Source organism: Thermobia domestica, chromosome 18 (genome assembly GCF_964235325.1).
Source record: "Thermobia domestica chromosome 18, izTheDome1.hap1.1, whole genome shotgun sequence".
NCBI lineage: Eukaryota > Metazoa > Arthropoda > Insecta > Zygentoma > Lepismatidae > Thermobia > Thermobia domestica.
Genome location: NC_137471.1, coordinates 169,427,052 through 169,445,601, shown reverse-complemented (window position 1 = coordinate 169,445,601; position 18,550 = coordinate 169,427,052). Strand labels below are relative to the sequence as shown.

Here is an 18,550-nt window from a genome sequence, read left to right as displayed (position 1 = left end):
AAATTTTTAGATTTGGTAATTTCCAAAATTTAAGGGGGGTGGTCCTATGTACCCCTAAAAGGGAATGAGGTGGACCACCCAAATTTATCATAGTACATATCAGGGTCCTATACTATAATACCCAATGTTGAAATTGGGCAATTTCCAAAATTAAAGGGGTGGGCCAAGGTACCCCTCCCAAAAATTTAAAGGGGTGCATTAATATACCCATGTCTTGTCAAAGGTAATGGACCCCTGTATACGCCCATATAACTATATAGGGTAATAACACCTCATCAAAGGGGATAAATTAGGTCAAAAACCTCCGAAATTTGAATTTTTGGCAATTTTTTACTCATGAATGGGAACGACATAGACACCCAATACTAATAGAGGTACATACTATGGTCCTAGGCTACTATACCAAATTTTTAGATTTGGCAATTTCCAAAATTTAAGGGGGGTGGTCCTATGTACCCCTGCCAAAATTTAGGGGGTGGGCCAAGGTACCCCTGCCAAAATTTAGAGGTGGTGGTCCTATGTACCCCTAGGTCATTGACCCCGGCCAGGGACCATGGGTCCTGAGGCAGGGACCCAGGGGCCAAAAAGTTAGGCAAAGTAACGCGATTACTACTACTTGGATTCCTCTTTGCGTTGGACTTCACACCTTCGATACCTACAAACTAAAACTGACCGTTATATTCATCTTCTCCGAATAATCAGTCACCCCAGTTGGAGTGTTGACATTTGTCACCTTCTTACCCTACTCCGTCAAGTTACCTCCCTGTGATTACCTATGGCATATTCCTCCTTTCCCCGAAACCTGTCAAACGTATTAACACCAATCAATCCCTTCAATATCGTACCCTTTTCCTCCCTCCCAATACTGCCGCCACAGCTCTATTTACGGAAGCACGTGTTCCTCATCTCACAATATATGTTAAATTCCTCAGTGATACCTTCTGCCTTTCTCGCTTCCCCAGTACTTCCACTGTTTTCCTCCCCAAACTGCAATTATTATCATACCTACATATACCATCTCATCATCGTCCCTATCATTCCTCCCTTCCTTTTATTTATTAGTTATACCACTCTTTCCCCTCTGCTAACTCCTACTTTCTCGATCTCGGAATCCTTTGCCTTATTTGTATGATTATTTTCTTTCACCCTTAGATCTCAATATCGATCTTCCCCTTTACCCTCCCTCTTCGATTTGTCTCCAATATCCCAGCATTTATGTTTCGCTTTTCCATTCCTGGCTTTCTCACTTCCCCTCCAACACCCCCGCTATTTATATACAGATGGCTCTAAATCACGTGACTGTGTCGGTTCGGGTTTCTACGATTCTTTTCTCAATCAACATTTCAGTTACAAATTGCCCTCTTCTACTACTATTTTCAAGCAGAAGTTTACTCTGTAGCTGCTGCCCTCCTTCACTTTCTTCACCATTCCTATGCTATAGTATGTCTTGTAACGAATTCCAAATCCCTTCTTTTCACATTGTAATCATACCTTTGGACTTCTAAAACTGACAGTATTATTTTAGGGATCAAAGTGTTGGTAGCTCTACGTAACACTTCTGGCTTTTCTACTTTCTTTTTATCAGTGAAAAGTCACGTGGGTGTCGTGGGCAATGAATCAGCAGACCGCACTGCACGTGTTGGCAATATGTTCGGTCACCCGATTTCTCTCAAACTCACCCCCTCCTCTTTCCGCTCCCATTCACACTCTCGTCATCTACAGCGTTGGAAACATTATAACTTCCAAGGTCCTACAGCTAATTGGTAGTGGCATCACCCTACCCCTCTCCCCTCCAATCCTTGGTTTCTTTCCACCTCCCTCTCCACTTTCAAATTCGTATCTTACTACAATTCTGTCTTCATGTCGCAACTACTCCCTTTCGCCTCTATCGCCTCCGTCAACGTCCGTTTCCCCACTGTGACTGCGGAGTGGACCTTGGTACAGGTAATAATTTATTTTTTTTCATGTCCTGTCTACTCTATCTATCGTTCCCAGTTCTACTGTCACTTGTATGCAAATTATCGTTCGGGACGTTTCTACTTGGATTCTATTCTATTCACGGCTTCGATTTCTCTTCTCAATTTTTTGCTCTTTTATCTCTCTAAAAATCGCATGTTTCCCTGTAGTTCATAGTGCTCTCTTTTGTCAGTTGATTATTTCTTAAATTTTAAAGAGTTTATTCTCTGCCCTATTTGATCTATCTTACTTTCTTGTTGTTACTTCTGTAAATTGCCGATAGGTCCTATTCAAGACGGTGGCAACCTCTCTTTGTAAAATTTTGTTCATTAGAAGTGAAGTGAAGTGAAATCTTTTCCTTAACATAAAATATAAGGGAAGTATAAGAACAGTGTTAATTTCTTATTATATTTCAATTCACAATGGCCTTTGAGGCGTCTGTTAAGTTGCAATTGATGTGCAAAGAAGAAACTGCTTATGACTTACCTCATGAAGATCCGCTTGAAGGGAAAGGGTGGACATACGAACTAATGAATGATAACAAAGAGATAATATTATCTACAACGGAAGAAGAGGTATCAGTGGACAAGGATACAGCTATATGCTCTTTGGAGTTGAAACTAAACGTTGATAGGGTAAAACCAGAATTAGCACTAGAAGAAGATCCTGCATTTGAAAGCAATATAGAAACTCTAAGAAAAATAGTGGTTCAGGAGACTTGCGCGTCGTATTCTAATGACTCCCAACAATTAACAACAAAAAGTTTAAATTCAGTTCGGCCAGAAAGGTAATGTTCAATTTTTCATTAACTAATTGAACGGTTGAGATTGACAATACGGTTACATGGTTTCGGAAATTTTGTTGGTTAAACGCAATACTTCACGATAAATATTTAGGTATGGGAGATATCATGAACGTAAGTTAGTAGCCTACATTTTGGAAATGACATGGCACACATAGACTAGTTGTATACCAAATAAAAATAATAATAAGATTGATACCATCCATGCAATCCTTATGTGGTTCATATCTTGATAAAATAATTATTTCTTTATTACTGGTTACACATTTCTCACTAATTGTTGCACATATTTAAAATATGGGTGCTCGACGATATTGTTTTATTTATATAGAGACTTAAGTGAAATAACAAATAATGAGAATGGTAATTATCCTAAAATTTCACAAATGTAAACCTGTAATGTATTATATTCGAAAGCTCAAATGGGTCTAGCCTGATTTTTCCGGCGGGCTTCGAAAGACATAAATAAAATACAAGATAAAGAATATTTTAACCAACAATGGATGTTCATTATTGGTAGAGGTCCATACATCAGTCCATTTCATAGCTGTACTCATTTTTTCAAGGAAGTCGACTTTTTACATTCCCAGCGATTATTTCTAGAGTATGGACCTCGATTTCTCAATATAGGATCACCTTAGGGGCCTAGTGAACATACATGATATATTAATTAATTAAAACAACGCTAACCAGAATGTGCTAGGTGGCCGGTAAAAATAGGATAACTATGCAGATTAAGGCATTACGCAGAATGTTCGTAAACGAGGATAGCGCAAAATTCTGTATTTAGGATTAACTTACATGTCTTATGTGTTGAATGTATTCTTGTACGTTCCTAAATATTTTATAGGTAACATCCTGAGAAGCTTTCTTTGCTTCTATATTTGTGTTCCAAAGTAACACAATATATTACGGAGGTAATTTCTAAGTTATATGGATTCCTTCATTCCCAAACATTTTTGTGGTTCCGTATCATGATTTGCCACATTGAATTTTTATACTTCATTTCGCTTATAGTGGTTACTAGCTACCGTAACACGGGATTACTTTGAAAATCGGCAATACTTCCCAGAAAATATGAAAAGAGTTTCACATTCCTCTGTCGGTAAAGCCATGAACAGTAAACAGAAAGTTTCAAGTACCTGTAAGATAGAACATGTAACAGTATTTTGGCTATAATGTTGGGGGTTAGCATCATTTCTAATTAGCGGGAGGGTTCGTTGTTGTACTGGTATGGAAAACAGTCACTGTAAAGACCGCCAAATTTTAAATGAATTTCCGTCAAAGTTAAGTCAATTTCGTAGAATACTAGTGTGCATAATAAGACTTTGATGTAATTGTTGAAATTGAAATATGAAACGTTTCTTAGGTGGGGTTACTTTGCAAAACATACGAAAAATTATGTTGAATATACGTTTCTGTGCAATGTTTTCCCTTCAGTATTTAAACATTTTACTTTCTACACAAAACTGCATGCATGTTATTAATATTGATAGTAGAATGATGGTACCGGTATCAGTACTTATTTTGAATTATCGATATTTGTGAAGAAAATTATGTATTTCTGGTACCGAATCAGGAAGCACATTCTAATATTTTAGCATATGTCCCACAGAATTGCCAACTCACGAACAGAAAAATTGATCCTCGTGAACTGATTTGATTTGGTTATTCCTTTTGTCCAAGAATATCATTCGAACCGTAATCAGTGGAAGATTTACGGGGTTTGTAACTTTCAGGCAGAAACCAACCCAAAATTCCATGATTTTTTTCTTTCTTTTTTTTTTTTTTTAAGGCAAGTAGTTTATTACACTCATACAGTAACTTTAATCGGTTCTTGTTGCTTCAGTCACTTCGTGGAACTGTATCTGCCTGAGTCACCTGTTGGAAGTGTTCGTGCCGTTAGTGTGACGTCCTTTTTGAAACATTGGTTGTAGTTCATATTTTTCTCAGTAGGTGTCTCTGTACAGTCAAATGGTAATTTGTTAGTGTGATGTTATATTCTGTCTGTTTGTATGTGTGGAATGCGGTGAGCGGGTAATTGGATTTTCGTTTCATGGTGACGATCGAGTTAGCAAGTGCGACTGAGAAACCGTAGCATGAACTTAATACAAAGAATTTGAACTTGCCGTTTTTAAATAAGTTTGTATTAGATTCGGATATGAACTCATATCGCTTAGCACTGCGTGGTTTAATTGAGTTAGAGAAAACCTGTCATGGTTGTGGTCGAAGCCTGAAGATATTTCCGACGTATGGTAAAAGAGGGCGTTTATTGGTTAGTCTTGTTTGTAATAATAACAAATGTGATCGCTTTAATAAATTGACGTCTGTGCGGAAATGAACATTTTTCAATAATGTGAACTTGAGTATTGCGCATGTGTTCCTGCTATCTTATTTTTTCGTGAATGAGCAATTGTGAGTTCATTACTCGTGAGAACGAATTTTCTCGTCTGTGCGTCTGTCACGGTTAGAAAGATTATCAGAGCAAAATGGTTAAAAAATACAGAGAAAAGTTTTCTTGCAATTGGTTCAGCTTCCGAAGAATAGGTTCCTTCTTAGTTAACTCTATTCAAACCTGAATTGGTTCAAGTTAACCATTTCGAACTTCAACGTTTATCGCCGTAAAGCGAATATTGTAATATAGCGAGAAGTATTTGTTTGCAAACGATTCAGCCCCTTAACACAATTTTACTATTATCCAATGTCTTTTACCGAAAACGAAGATGGTTCAAATTTAATATTGCATCCAATTTCAAAAGTAATTTTTTGCAGAATGAATGCTTTCATGATGATATTCCTTATAAATTTTTTAGCGTTCCTCGAGGAGATTCAATTTCCTCTACTAACCGTGTAGTGAAACTAAAATTTCTTCAGACTAGTGCTACCTACCGTTTCCCTTGGGTGCTGGCTCACGAAGAACTCCCTAAGAAAACAGCTGATAACAATCCTGGTCCAAGCTCATATTCTGTTGGGCGCAGATTGATAATGTTGAAATGTGAACAGTGATTTGACATGAGCCACGTTGATGCTTTTGAGACTCAGGTTGTGTTATACTTACTTTTGCGTATGCACACGCATACATACACGTAACTGGCAAGCCGTCTGCTCGCAGGAATTCACACACACATGAATGAAGACGGTTATATTTACTTAGGTAAATTCCTATTTATTGAGTATAGATATATGTGGGTACGGAACAATATATATATATATATATATATATATATATATATATATATATATATATATATATATATATATATATTAACAACACACAAATTTCTCACTTGGCAGAGCTAAATGCTCAAACAAAAGATATTGCTCTGCGGCAATCAAATAAGCAAAGTGAAGAATAAACTTTTAACACTGTACGGTAAATGTAAATATGCACGCACTCTATATGAACACTAGCAATATAGCCCTTGTTTGAGTATCACTAACACTATATATTCACTTTTCGTATTATGCTAAGATTTTCACTATGTGATACTGACGAGGGGAAAAGGGGGGAATACTGCTGATTAAGGTATCTTGATTCTTAAAAGACACTACATCTCCGGAAGATATTTATCTTGTTTCACATCCTATATGTATATTAATATAGCACTGAAAATTCTTCGTACTATCCTTCTATACGATGTCTTGCACTGCCTACTCTTCCAGCAAACTTTTACACACGCCTCCTACAACGGATTCCTTTTGCCAACTTCTCGCTTCTGCTCACACTTGGGAATAAGCCGTTTCGATACTCAGGGTTGACAATGCACCATCTAAAATAATAAAGAGAATGTTAATGTTTGCCGCATACATAGACAATGCCACTGTGTTGATTTTATAATAAAGAATACTGGCAACATTTAATTTGATCCCGTGGGAAAGGAGCTTCGAAATTATAGTTGAAAAAGTGTAGCAGTCTTAACTAATGAATTCTTCCCATGGTTATAGATTTTTATGCACTGCTGTTATAGGTAAAACTGTTCAGTGGAAAGAAGCAAACATTGGTAATTGTGTGTATGAGTCATTCCACCTACGACTCCTACAGGATAGGAACGCTTGTTCTCACGGTAGAAAGGATGACGTAATACGAAAGCATGAGAACACGATAAATCCAATATCATTCATACACTATATCAACTTCGTATCCAAAAATATTCCCAATGTTAATAAATGTAATTAAGAAAAACGTATATGCAAAACAGTCGTGGTGACGAAGACTATAAGTTGGAAACTATTTTACAGAAAGAAAAAATAAGTTTGCTACGACGTAATACTCTGTTGAGACGATGAGCGTTGCATTGAAAAACAACTTCTTTGTTCTATCGTGAGAAGCGATAAGAACGACTATAGCACACCTGCATACACAGAACGAGTTGAAATTCTCACCAAAAGAGAAATAGCTTTTAGTTGAGTAAAATAATAATTTCGTTGCATGAATAAAAGTTAAAAAGAAATACACTGCTCGTCCAAAACATAGTTTTGTGGCCGGCAGACTGTCACACTAGCCATTAGTTTCAGACTTAGCTAATGAAGCCGTAGAACGGAACGGTAAACGAAAACGAGAAGTGATTCTTCGATATGATTCTGTGTCTATACACGACACATAATGACTGGGTAGACGCTCTGTCAAAATGGGCACTTTTCCAAGTTCTGTATTGCTGCCAGTTTCAATACCGGTTTCATCGTTTATTGCTGTAGAACGAAGACGGTAACAGGAAAGGAGAAACGGTTTTCTGTCAAGAATTCAGCGTCTCAAAACAACATATTGCTACTATCCTGGATATTACTAGTACTGCTGGTTTCAAAATTGTTCTCCGTAGAAGGAGCAGTGTAAAAGCTATAAGGAAGCGACTTTTTGCATGGGATGATACATCGGAAGCATAGGTTGCATCTTCTGTATTGAAATCTTAATCAAACCAATCCAGTTTATAGTAGCCACTTCCAATTTGAACTTTTATCGCCAGAGTACGGAAACATAGCAAGACGTCCTTCAAAAAACAATTGAGCTTCGAACATAAAATGACTCTACAACACTCTACCATTAGAAAAAGTGACGCAAATTTAATATTAATTTAGGTTTCAATAATTATTTCTACATGATAATCGCGGTAAGAGTTATGGAGGTGCGTTTTTACAATCAGCTGAGCGTTCTAAGATAAGGTTCCACATTTTCCACTAAGCCCTATTCAAAGCGAAGCGGTTTAAATTAATCATTTGTGGTCTTAATATTTGTCATCGTAGGATGGAAACCGAAACAGACATTAACAAACGGTTTGTGCAAATGATTGAGGGTCTATAGTGGACATATCACAACCAACAGTACGTTACGAAATCGGAAGTTGTTAAAATTTTCTAAACTGGTTATTTCAATAATGATTTCTGTACAATAAGGACGACTAGAGATAACGAGATACGGTCTCTTACAACCGATTCAGCTTCTCAAGAGTAGGTCCATCCCCTCCGACCACTCTCCATTCAAACCGTGAGCGTTTCATACTAGCCATTTCTGATTTCAACATTTATCTTTACAGAACTGAGAAGGTTACAGACACCGAAGTGCGACTTTCTGGAATAATTTCAATTTTTAAATTGAACACTAGTAATAAAAGAACTAGTAATAATCTAAGAGTAACGAAGGTGCTAATGGTTGTTCATATTACCTTAACGTGGTATTCTGGAATCATACTATCATGTATTTCAAGTATGTACATAAAGATTACAAGAAATTGAAAACTTTATGCTTCTCGAAAGTATTTATTTAATTAGAATGTATCAGACGTAACTACGTAGCTACATATCAATATACGCAAAATTTTACTATCTCAAGGTATCAGACACTATAAAAACGCAACTAGAAATTGATATACTTAATGAAATCAGTATCTTGTGCAAAATTTTGAAAGTTGTTATATCGTCCCTTTGTTTTTTTGTAATCATAGTGACAGATTCTTGTAGTTGCAATTGAAAAAAGCTCTTCCGATTTTTAAATTTTCTAACAAAAAGTTATGATATATAAAGTGTTAATGACAACGGTTTTTTTTATTTTCAGTTATAATTATGAAATGTTTATTTGCCATAGCACGAAATAAGTATTTTTTTATGTACCTGAGTCAACTCTGATATCGTATGTATCGTCACGGACGTAAGTCTTTGACCAGATAATGGTGACTGCTTTGAAACTAATGGAGAGTATGATAATTAAATCTGTTATATATGTAGTTTTGTGTGCAGAACATACACACTTCTGGGTCATTGTGAGTGGTTGGTCTTGGGGGTCCGCGGTTCGATTCTTCGAGGACATGCAAAAAAAAAAATATAATTTAGAATGTTTATATTTCTGATATAAAATAAAATTAAGAATTGTCAATTTCTCTCGTTCTTACAAGTTAGAGTTGAAACGACTTCCTTCACAGGGAAAAAGTAATTACGTGACGTCACAATATACAATCTCGATTTCTACTGTCTGAAAACTTCGCTTGTTTCGAAACAATTCATTAATACAAACGGGTTACTGTTCAGGCCTAGTATGTCATAAATTTGCCTGAAACATCATTGTGTAATTGTTACTAAGTGTTCTTCCACTCTTACTAGAAATAACAATAATGTTTTCGTTCGGCATTTACAACAAGTTCCGTATATTCGTTCAAGAAATTTGATAAATCACAACTATATATTTTTTTTTTGTATATTTTGATAATATATCAATATAACGCATACATAATCCAATGTCTTTTAATCAAAGAAAGGGTGTTACTTCGAAACGTTAGTGTGATGAAGACAAGTTCTACATAGCTTCTCTTAATGTATCCGAATGTTCGATTTTCACATTATTCAGTAGCTGACACCTTTTTCTTATCTTTTCTTTGCACAGTATCTCTCATAACTCAATTCATCGTTATATAGGGTTCCAAAGAATTTATTTTCATTTTCGTAACTTAAGTATGTTTATTTGCATTCTGAACTCACAAGAGCCGTAAGAAAATTTGTTTTTAAGTAATGGTTATGCCGGCTAAGCTACAAAAGACGTCGATGACGAGAATGAAAGAAATATTGGAATAAAGAAAGTGGGAAGTGGGAGAACACGAAGAAAACCTATGAACGTTGTTTGTTCAGCACAATGCGCACTAGGCGGGAGCTGGGTGGAACAGGTTGTATCATTAAATTAACAACACTTCAGTAATAATAATAATAATGCTATTAAAAGTTTTAAAGTTGGCAAAACCTTAAATTTAGGTGTTTCGGGGAAGGGGTTACGTACCTTCATGAGACACCTTTACAGCTACTCAAATTTAAACGAAAGCCTTCTGCTAAAATTTCGTGTAGAAAATATTTTACTGTACGTTTTCAGGAAAATAGTCGTAATAAAATGAGCTGAATATAATTGAACACTAAAGCTTGTAATAAATTATCTTGTGGAATTTGCAGATCTAATTATAAAGGCTTTGCTACAAAAATATATACACAAACCATAATTAAGTGAACTCTGACATACAAAGTAACAAAATAATGTATAAGATTCAGTCTACAGAGCAATTGTTGCTTAAAGAGTGCCTTACTCAATTTCGAGAATCGAGATAAGACGAGAAATGTTTACGATACTTTTCATCTCTGTCTCGATTCTCATCTACAAAGCATGACGATAGTGTGACTTAGCCTTGCCCCATCTTGAATTAAAATGTTAAGTTATCCAGATTTTGTTTGCTTTGTTTAGAATCGACATGAGAAATTCGTCTTTTCATGGGCAACATTACACAAAACCGAAATATTTTTTGCCTAATACCACGTTTCTGTTTGTAATGGTAAGACCTGATCGATAATAAGTCTAATTTTTAAATATTCTTTGAGATAATTATTATTATTACTACTATTATTCCTGAAGATTTGAGAGTTCAAGTGTTGATACAAACTAGTATTCAAAAATTTGAATGTAATAAAATGTGTGTTATCGCCCATCAATCGCCAACAAAATTTCTAAAGTAAAAAATTCCTCGACGTGTATTCGATTGAAGAACCTCCAGATTACTGATGAAACGCCTAGACCACTGAACCGCGATCATTACGCTGTAAATGATTCGTCTTTAGTCTGGTTACGTTAAGTTTCTCTATCTCAGCTTGTAAAGAGGTGTTATTTTTTTCTTCGTATCAGAAACATTTTGTGTTCCTCTTATGATGATATAAGTGAATGATCTTCGGTACAGTTTATATTAAGAAGTTCAGTTGTTCTTACACCTTTGGATCGTAAGTTTTTTTTTTTTTTCCACTCGAAACTACAGATTAGACAGATATAATTCAAAGCAGCCGCCATTATCTGGTCAAAGACTTATAAACGCGACGATATAAATAATTGCTCAATTTGATATAGTTAAACAAACTGCAGCCTCTTATTTTGAGAATAGAGAGATATGGAGACTACTCAGTGTATTTCTAAAATATTTCATGTAATAAAACAAATTAAGCGTAATTCTATCATGAAACATAGCGAATGATTACATTTTTTTTTTGTTACTTAATCATTGTCTCCATTCACATTTCCTTGTTTGTTGAATTTGTTACAGGCGCGATAAAATTTTGGCTTTCAACGAAGAAGAGTATACGTTTATTACATTAAAGGAAGCCATTTCTCATTCAGATGAGGAATCACATACTTGGATGCAGTTTGGCAAAGGGATTCATAGATCACGTTTGTTAAGACATATGGTGACACAGGAAAGTGAAAAGCGTCATACGTACCAAAAGAGTGATAAACGCTTTATTCAAAGTTCAAATTTGTCAAGCGGTAAGTTACCGCATACAGGTGAAAAATACCACATTTGCGGAGTATGTGGAATTGTGTCTAATGTATGCGCAAGTTTTGCTAGGAACGTGTTAATGCACAAAGAAAAACATCACACGTGCCAAGAGTGTGGTAGGCATTTAGTCGACGTTCTACTTTAGCTACACACATTTTAATCCACACAGATGGAAAACCACACATATGCCAAGAGTGTGGCCGAGCCTTTAATCAACGTTCAAATTTGGCTATACACATGTTAATCCACACAGGAGTAAAACATCACACATGCGAACATTGTGGTAAAGGATTTAATCGACGTTCAAGTTTGGCTAGACATATTTAATCCACACAGGAGAAAAACCTTACGTGTGCCAAGAGTGTGGTCGAGCATTTAATCAACGTTCAAGTTTGGCTACACACATGTTAATCCACACAAGAGTAAAACATCACACGTACTGAGAATGTGTTATAGGATTTAGTCTACGTTTAAGTTTTGCTACACACTTGTTAACCCAAACTGGGGCAAAACTTCACACATGCCAAGAGTGTGGTATTGGATTTAAACATCCTTCAAGTTTGGTTACAAATGTTAATCTACAAAGGGGAAAGATCTCACACGTGCCAAGAGTGTCCTGACGTACTTAATCAACGCACAAGTTTGGCCGCACGCATGTTAATTGTCTAAAGAGCAAAACATCACACATACCAAGAATGTGGTTAACCATTTAAACGACGTTCAAAAGATAACATCGAGGAAGCGAATCTCTCCACCTGCGGTCAAACATACTGAAATTTAAGAGATGAAAGCCACAGCAATATTAACTCGAGCAACAAATTCTTCGGCTGTCGTTGTTCGTGTTACATACGAAAGGCGTTTCATACCTTTCCAAAAGAGTAATCAAGGAGCATGAGATAGGGTGAATGATATCCATCTTTCCCAATCCAGCGATTTGGGAATGTTTTATTTAGGTAGGTCTGTATATTCCTGTGAAAATGTGCAGGTGCTCTGTCATGTTGAGGTCACATCTGGCTCTCATTATTCAAGTTCACATGTTATAACAATTTTGGGAGAGCATGTGAAAATAATACTCCTACAGTGGCGGGCTGGAAACAAATATGGTCATACCAAACACGACTATTGCTAGTTTCATTACGGTCTCTGATCATTCAAACGGCGCTGGCTTCAAATTCCACTCTCCATATGGTGCAATTTCCTCCGATTTCACGTTGGGGATATTAAAGAGATCTTATCTCTCGAAAGCGAATATGGAGACGTGGAAAAACACAGGAAAAGTTAATCTCCTTTGGTGGTCACGATATAAAGGCCTCAGTTCTGGGCTATTACCCGTTGCCTCTCCATAAAGTGTATATATGCCAGCTCGTAATCTGTGTAACCTCCTATTGCGCAGGTACATACAGATTAACACAATCAATTTTACTTAAACACCAACGTCTACACTTCTACGCTACTGTGCCTGGCCACAATCTTGTACCGCTGAACGCAACATTTCCTATCCTGTTATACAGCAATTCCACATGCAACACAAAAGCATCGGGCTATGTATATCACTCACATGTTGCATATATGCCTACCACAACACAGCCAAGTAAATTGACGCCATAAGTAAATTGAAAGCAGTATGAGCTACATAAGTATTGCTATGTTTACAAAAAAAAAAAAAAAAACTACATTCTCTTTCCTCCGTAGGTATTCCATCCAACTCCAAGGTACATTACAACAACAAAAAAAGATTTTTCTCCATATTTTGAATGTGATTCTCTAGAGAATTTCTCTAGCAGTGACAAAAAGTGTATGTGGGATACACTAGGACGCTATTTTGGTATAATCACAATTGCAATGTAGTTTTTCTTAGCTTAGAGCTAAGAGGCGGTTTGCCAACACCCAAGGAGGGTGAAGCCACTGGAAAGTATCCCTGGAAGAAAATTCACCATACGGATAAACCAATCAAGTATACTGTTCCAGCGCATTTCTTTGTATCGTTATGCAACGTGTACAACATCTCATATTTCTTCTATTCCTTTTGCATCTGTACACGGAAGTATCATTTCCACGGAATTACGTATTAAGAGAAGGAAAACTTTTAATGCACCTTACTTTTGTGCAGTATCCACACAATATTTGGGAATCCTTGTTGTCATGCGGAGAATTCCAAGTACAAAATCTTCACATATAAACTCTCAAATGTTGGATACTACAGTCCTATGCCCAATCATTTTAAACCAAAGCTGGATCAAAGTTATTTTTCCACTTTCACAGACTAGTAACTTAAACAGGAAACCATTTGTGCTCCGCCACCGTTAGCCTAGAAGATATAACTATGATACGTTAAAGACTTCGTTTCATTTAAATTGTTCTTTCATGATTTTATTCTGTACTGAGCCAAATAGATCAATCGTAGATGTGTATTTCTCTTTCTTTCGAAATCTAAGTGTTCTTCTAACTTGAGCGATGTACTACTATTTTTTATAGTTGAAATATTGTAGTTGATTGTTGTTCGTTTCCCTCATTCAACATTTGATAAAATAAGTAAAGGAATACTCCAATTTCTTTGGGAGTTACCCTTGCGCCGCCATTGCACTATATTCGATTGTGCTCTGACGGAAACTACAACTAAAAATAGTGGACATTCGCTATACCCGACTTCGATCCGAAGATTTGTTCTTGAGTTATGGCTGTTTTTACATTTCTCAGACAAGTTTTCGGTCAAGGCAACGAAAGGATGCATTTTTACACCCAGGTTAGTCAGTACTTTTCGTTTTATCTCGGTGTTAGGAATCACCTTCCGATATTTGTTACATTAATTAAGTTAAACGCTGTATATATAGGGTGCCATTTTATATATTAAAACCACCACACTTGTTCAGTAACGTAAGTAGATAAACTGTGAGAACGTCTTTACACAGAGAAACACTTTCTAGTTCATGTAATAATTTTTGTCAAAGATAATGAAGCTAAAAGTAACCCATAAATCAATATACCTATATTTTAGAAATAAGAGTACAATAAGCTGGTTACTCGAATACTGCACTAAAATAATCAAATTTGTAAATGAATAGATTTAAAAATTTGAATTGTTTAAACTTCGCTATTTCGATTGCGCTTAGCTAATGATTTTTTTGCAATAAATGAGTAGCAGCACGAAAAGCCGCTATATTATTTTACCAAATAAACCTGAATATTAATTGCGTTACTGGCTTTATATTATACACTTTTTGAAAGTGATTGTGCCGTTTACCTGTTCTTTGCCAATAGCAATTGTATGAGTATAATACAAAGCTGGTATACAGAAGAATTTTTAAAATATTTATAATGTGATATTTTGCAGGCCGCTTCTTGTAAGAACGCACTGTACCCTTTGCAAGTTCTTTACCAATAACCACTACTTGAATTTACTGTACAGAATTGATATACAAAAGAACAACTAAAATCACTTATTTATAATGGTTCTTTTTAGAATCGTTTTGAAATGTGATTAGTACCATACTAGAGATTTACTAACATATATTTCCAGCAGTAGTAAGACATTTTGTATGGCGCTAATCGTACGTCAAAACGACTCTGCATAAGGCGGAATGTGTTTCGCACGGCGCACTGTATCCTTCATATGTTCATTTATCAACGGTAACAGCATGAATTCATTCTACAGAGGACAGACAATACAGAAGAAGAAATAAAACCACTTATTTTTTATGTGGGTTCGCAAGGGCGTCTTAAGTAAAGGGTGCACTGTACCCTTCAAGAATTCTTCAAGAGTAATAGTGTGTGTTGATTGTACACAACTGTGCCATATAAAAGAATAAATAAAACCGTTTATATTTGGTGTGGTTTCGCAAGGGCGCCTTATGTAAAGAGTGCACTGTACTTTTTTTTTTGTTTTCTTTTCTATCAACAACAACTGTAAGAATTTGTTATAAAATAACTTGCACCATTATTTATAATGTGATGTTTCGGAGGGCGCAGCGGGACATTTCCCGGTGGCCCAGCATGGGCCTGCTATGCATACAGATAGCTGCGCATGCATGAAAAGGAGGGTTGAAGAGGAAAATTCATGTTTCATCTTGTTTTTACATGCCAACATACACTTAGGATGAATATACTAACTCAGTAAATGCAAGATCGTGCATGTTACGTTCAGATACATTAATTTACATTCCTTTATAAGCTAAACATGGAATTGCACTTTGTAACTACGTTAATAATGCACCATTGTCTGTTTTCAATTTTTTAGCACAACGTCCTGGTAAAATCACTTTTTCACCTCCTTCAAATGTTACACATGCCTTCCTACCATATAACGTTGTAATTATCTCACAGTTTACAATACAAAATGGTACGCCAATCTCCAAATCTCGCATTTTTTGAAGGGTAACATTGATGGCACATTAAGCTTATCTAATAAATTCATTGACGATGCCACTTTTAATTTCACGATTCTTCCTTTGCAATAGCTGCTAACGGAATGATCTACACAAACACATACATTCCGCTTAAGCTCATCACAGGAGTGGCGAGGGGTTCAAGTAACTAGCGAATACAAGATAAGACGAAGAAGAGGAAAAAGCTTGTTTCATCTTGTTTCTATAGCTGGTAGCTGTCCAAGAGTATGGGCATACGTATATTAGCTTAGCAACTAAGCAACCAACGCCCAGGGAGCGTTCCCATGGGAAAGTTTTTGGAAATTTTCCCACAGTGACGAAGTCAACTATTCATTACTATAAACTAGATGCATTTCTTCGAATCAACCTCATTTTTAAACAAAAGGTAGGCAAAAGATAATTAATATGTCAATGTTGTCAACTTACAAATTATTTCTACATAAGAAAAAATCCTTTTACGTGCAAAGCTCTTTGTCAATTACTGTGTATAAAAATGGATGGATTAAAGGTGTTTAGCATCTACTCTCCAGTGATCGTATGACTTAATCACTGAAAAACCAGAGGCGGTATGCCTTCATCACTGAAAAACCAGAGGCGATATGGCATACCATGCATACCTAGTGATGGGTAAATTCCCGGAAAGATATATTTTGGGAATATTCCCAAAAGTGGGTATTTATGTACAATCACAAAGAAAATTGCATTGCGTTACTATTTTATGATTTCAAAGTTAAACCCGCTTTTATGTCACAGTATATTATTACTGTTGTCCCCAAGGGACTCTTTAGAATGTATATTCTGAACGATGTTATTTTAATAATATTTTATTATATTTAGAGAGTACGCAAAATGGATATTTATTGACAATATGTTCTAAAAAAGTAAATATGTTTCAAAAATGATATACTAGGCCCACATACTTTTAAACCGCTAAACAGTTTAAATGTACATGTTAGTGGAGTTTCTAAATTTCTACTACTGATATTATAAACATGCAATTTCTAAATGTTATAAACAAATTAGGTTGCGCAACTGCCAGAACACACATGTCCTACCATTTTGTCAACATTTGCGGGTAAATATTTATCATTTGCAAATTAGTACTTTGCTACTTTTTGCGATTTTTTACCTTTGGCGGGTCAGATTTTTCACCTACTTTTTTGCGATATTATATTCCGATGTTGTTTCATGGCTTCATACGTTAAATTACGTTACCGATATTAAATCTAGATAACATTTCCGATCGAGCGTTAGCGAGTGAAGGCGGGTTAGAGCCCCATAGGGGACGTTGTTTTCTATGTTCGTTATTAACAATGCACTTTCTTTTCTTACATAAATCACTTCTACTTACCTTTACGGTTTACAAATCCCCTACTGCCTACAGTACTTATATAAAGTACTGTCAAAAAATTTAAATTTTTAACCACCAAATTCTTTCAATTCTAGAGGTAGGTCATAATATATTAAAATAAAGTAATTAGTCATATTGTTCTTATAAATTGGAAGATAAAGTAAAGAAACGGAAATAAACTCCTTCCTGGGAATTTATAGGCCAGGGAAAAACCCGGTAATATTCCCATTTTTAAATTTCTTACCACCGGGAATATTTCCACTGCCCATCACTACCCATAGCGTCTCACTTGGACCACTGAAGAAACGTAAAAGTTACTGTCAAAATCGGGAAAGCATTTCAGACAGTGAAAGAGGGCGAAAGACACACATGGACGGGACGAAAAGTGAAAAGTGTAGCATGAAAAAAGGAAAGAAAAATAAAAGGAGGAAATGCATGTAAGTGTAAATGTAAAAGGAAAATATAATTGTAGAGGTCTTTCCACTCAACTCTCTTCCTCTTCTTCACACTATAGCATAAAAAGAATACAAAACTAAAATCATTTAAAACTGTCCGCATCTGTCAAAATGAAGAACTACCTAATAGAGACATCAGCTAGCGTCACATACGTAATTAGCTCTGCTTCTCAACTTAAGCTGCTCAGCTAATATATAAAATCCTAATCTCTATTATGGAGAATGAATCAAAAGTTTACAAAACTAATTTTTCATTGAACATATTTATCCAAATTAATTGATGACTGAATTAATGCAATTCATATGTGCAAAAGGAAATCATTGTCAAATTAAATTTTACACGCAATCTTTTCTTAAATCTTTTCTTACACGCAAAATATCTGTTAATCGCCTCAATGTAAAATTTATCAGAAAACTGAACCATTCAAAGCAGAATGCATCTGTCAAAATGGAGAACTACCTTAAATGGAGATATCAACTAACGTCATATAATTAGCTCAAGCACTCAACCTAAATTGCTCAGTTCGCAGTTGGTAGAGATAGAAACAAGTAAAATTGTAGAATTGGGACGCTGAGGATCATAAGTGGTTAAATCCATTTAGTTTTGTTTTTTCTGGGGGAGGTGACCATACCTTTTTAAATGACAATTTGAATGAGGGTTTGTCGTGTTCTCTTTAGCTAGTTTTTACATGTCGCATTTCAGAAGTAGTTGACGTTTGTAATGGTTTGACAATAACTATTATTAGGACGCAGGTCCATAAAACCTCAATACTTACGCAGCAATACTCTCGTTGAATAATACATGTTTACCTCTGCGT

At 35.7% G+C, this 18,550-nt stretch overlaps 1 protein-coding gene across 1 annotated transcript; it reads left to right on the top strand.

Annotated features, from left to right (window-relative positions):
• Positions 1 to 2,264: 2,264 nt before the first annotated feature.
• On the top strand, positions 2,265 to 14,725 carry LOC145674846 (uncharacterized). The gene is made up of 2 exons (XM_081745074.1): positions 2,265 to 2,743; positions 11,311 to 14,725. The coding sequence occupies exons 1-2, from the start codon at positions 2,379 to 2,381 to the stop codon at positions 11,687 to 11,689; spliced, it is 744 nt and encodes a 247-aa protein (XP_081601200.1). The 5' UTR covers positions 2,265 to 2,378; the 3' UTR covers positions 11,690 to 14,725.
• Positions 14,726 to 18,550: the final 3,825 nt, after the last annotated feature.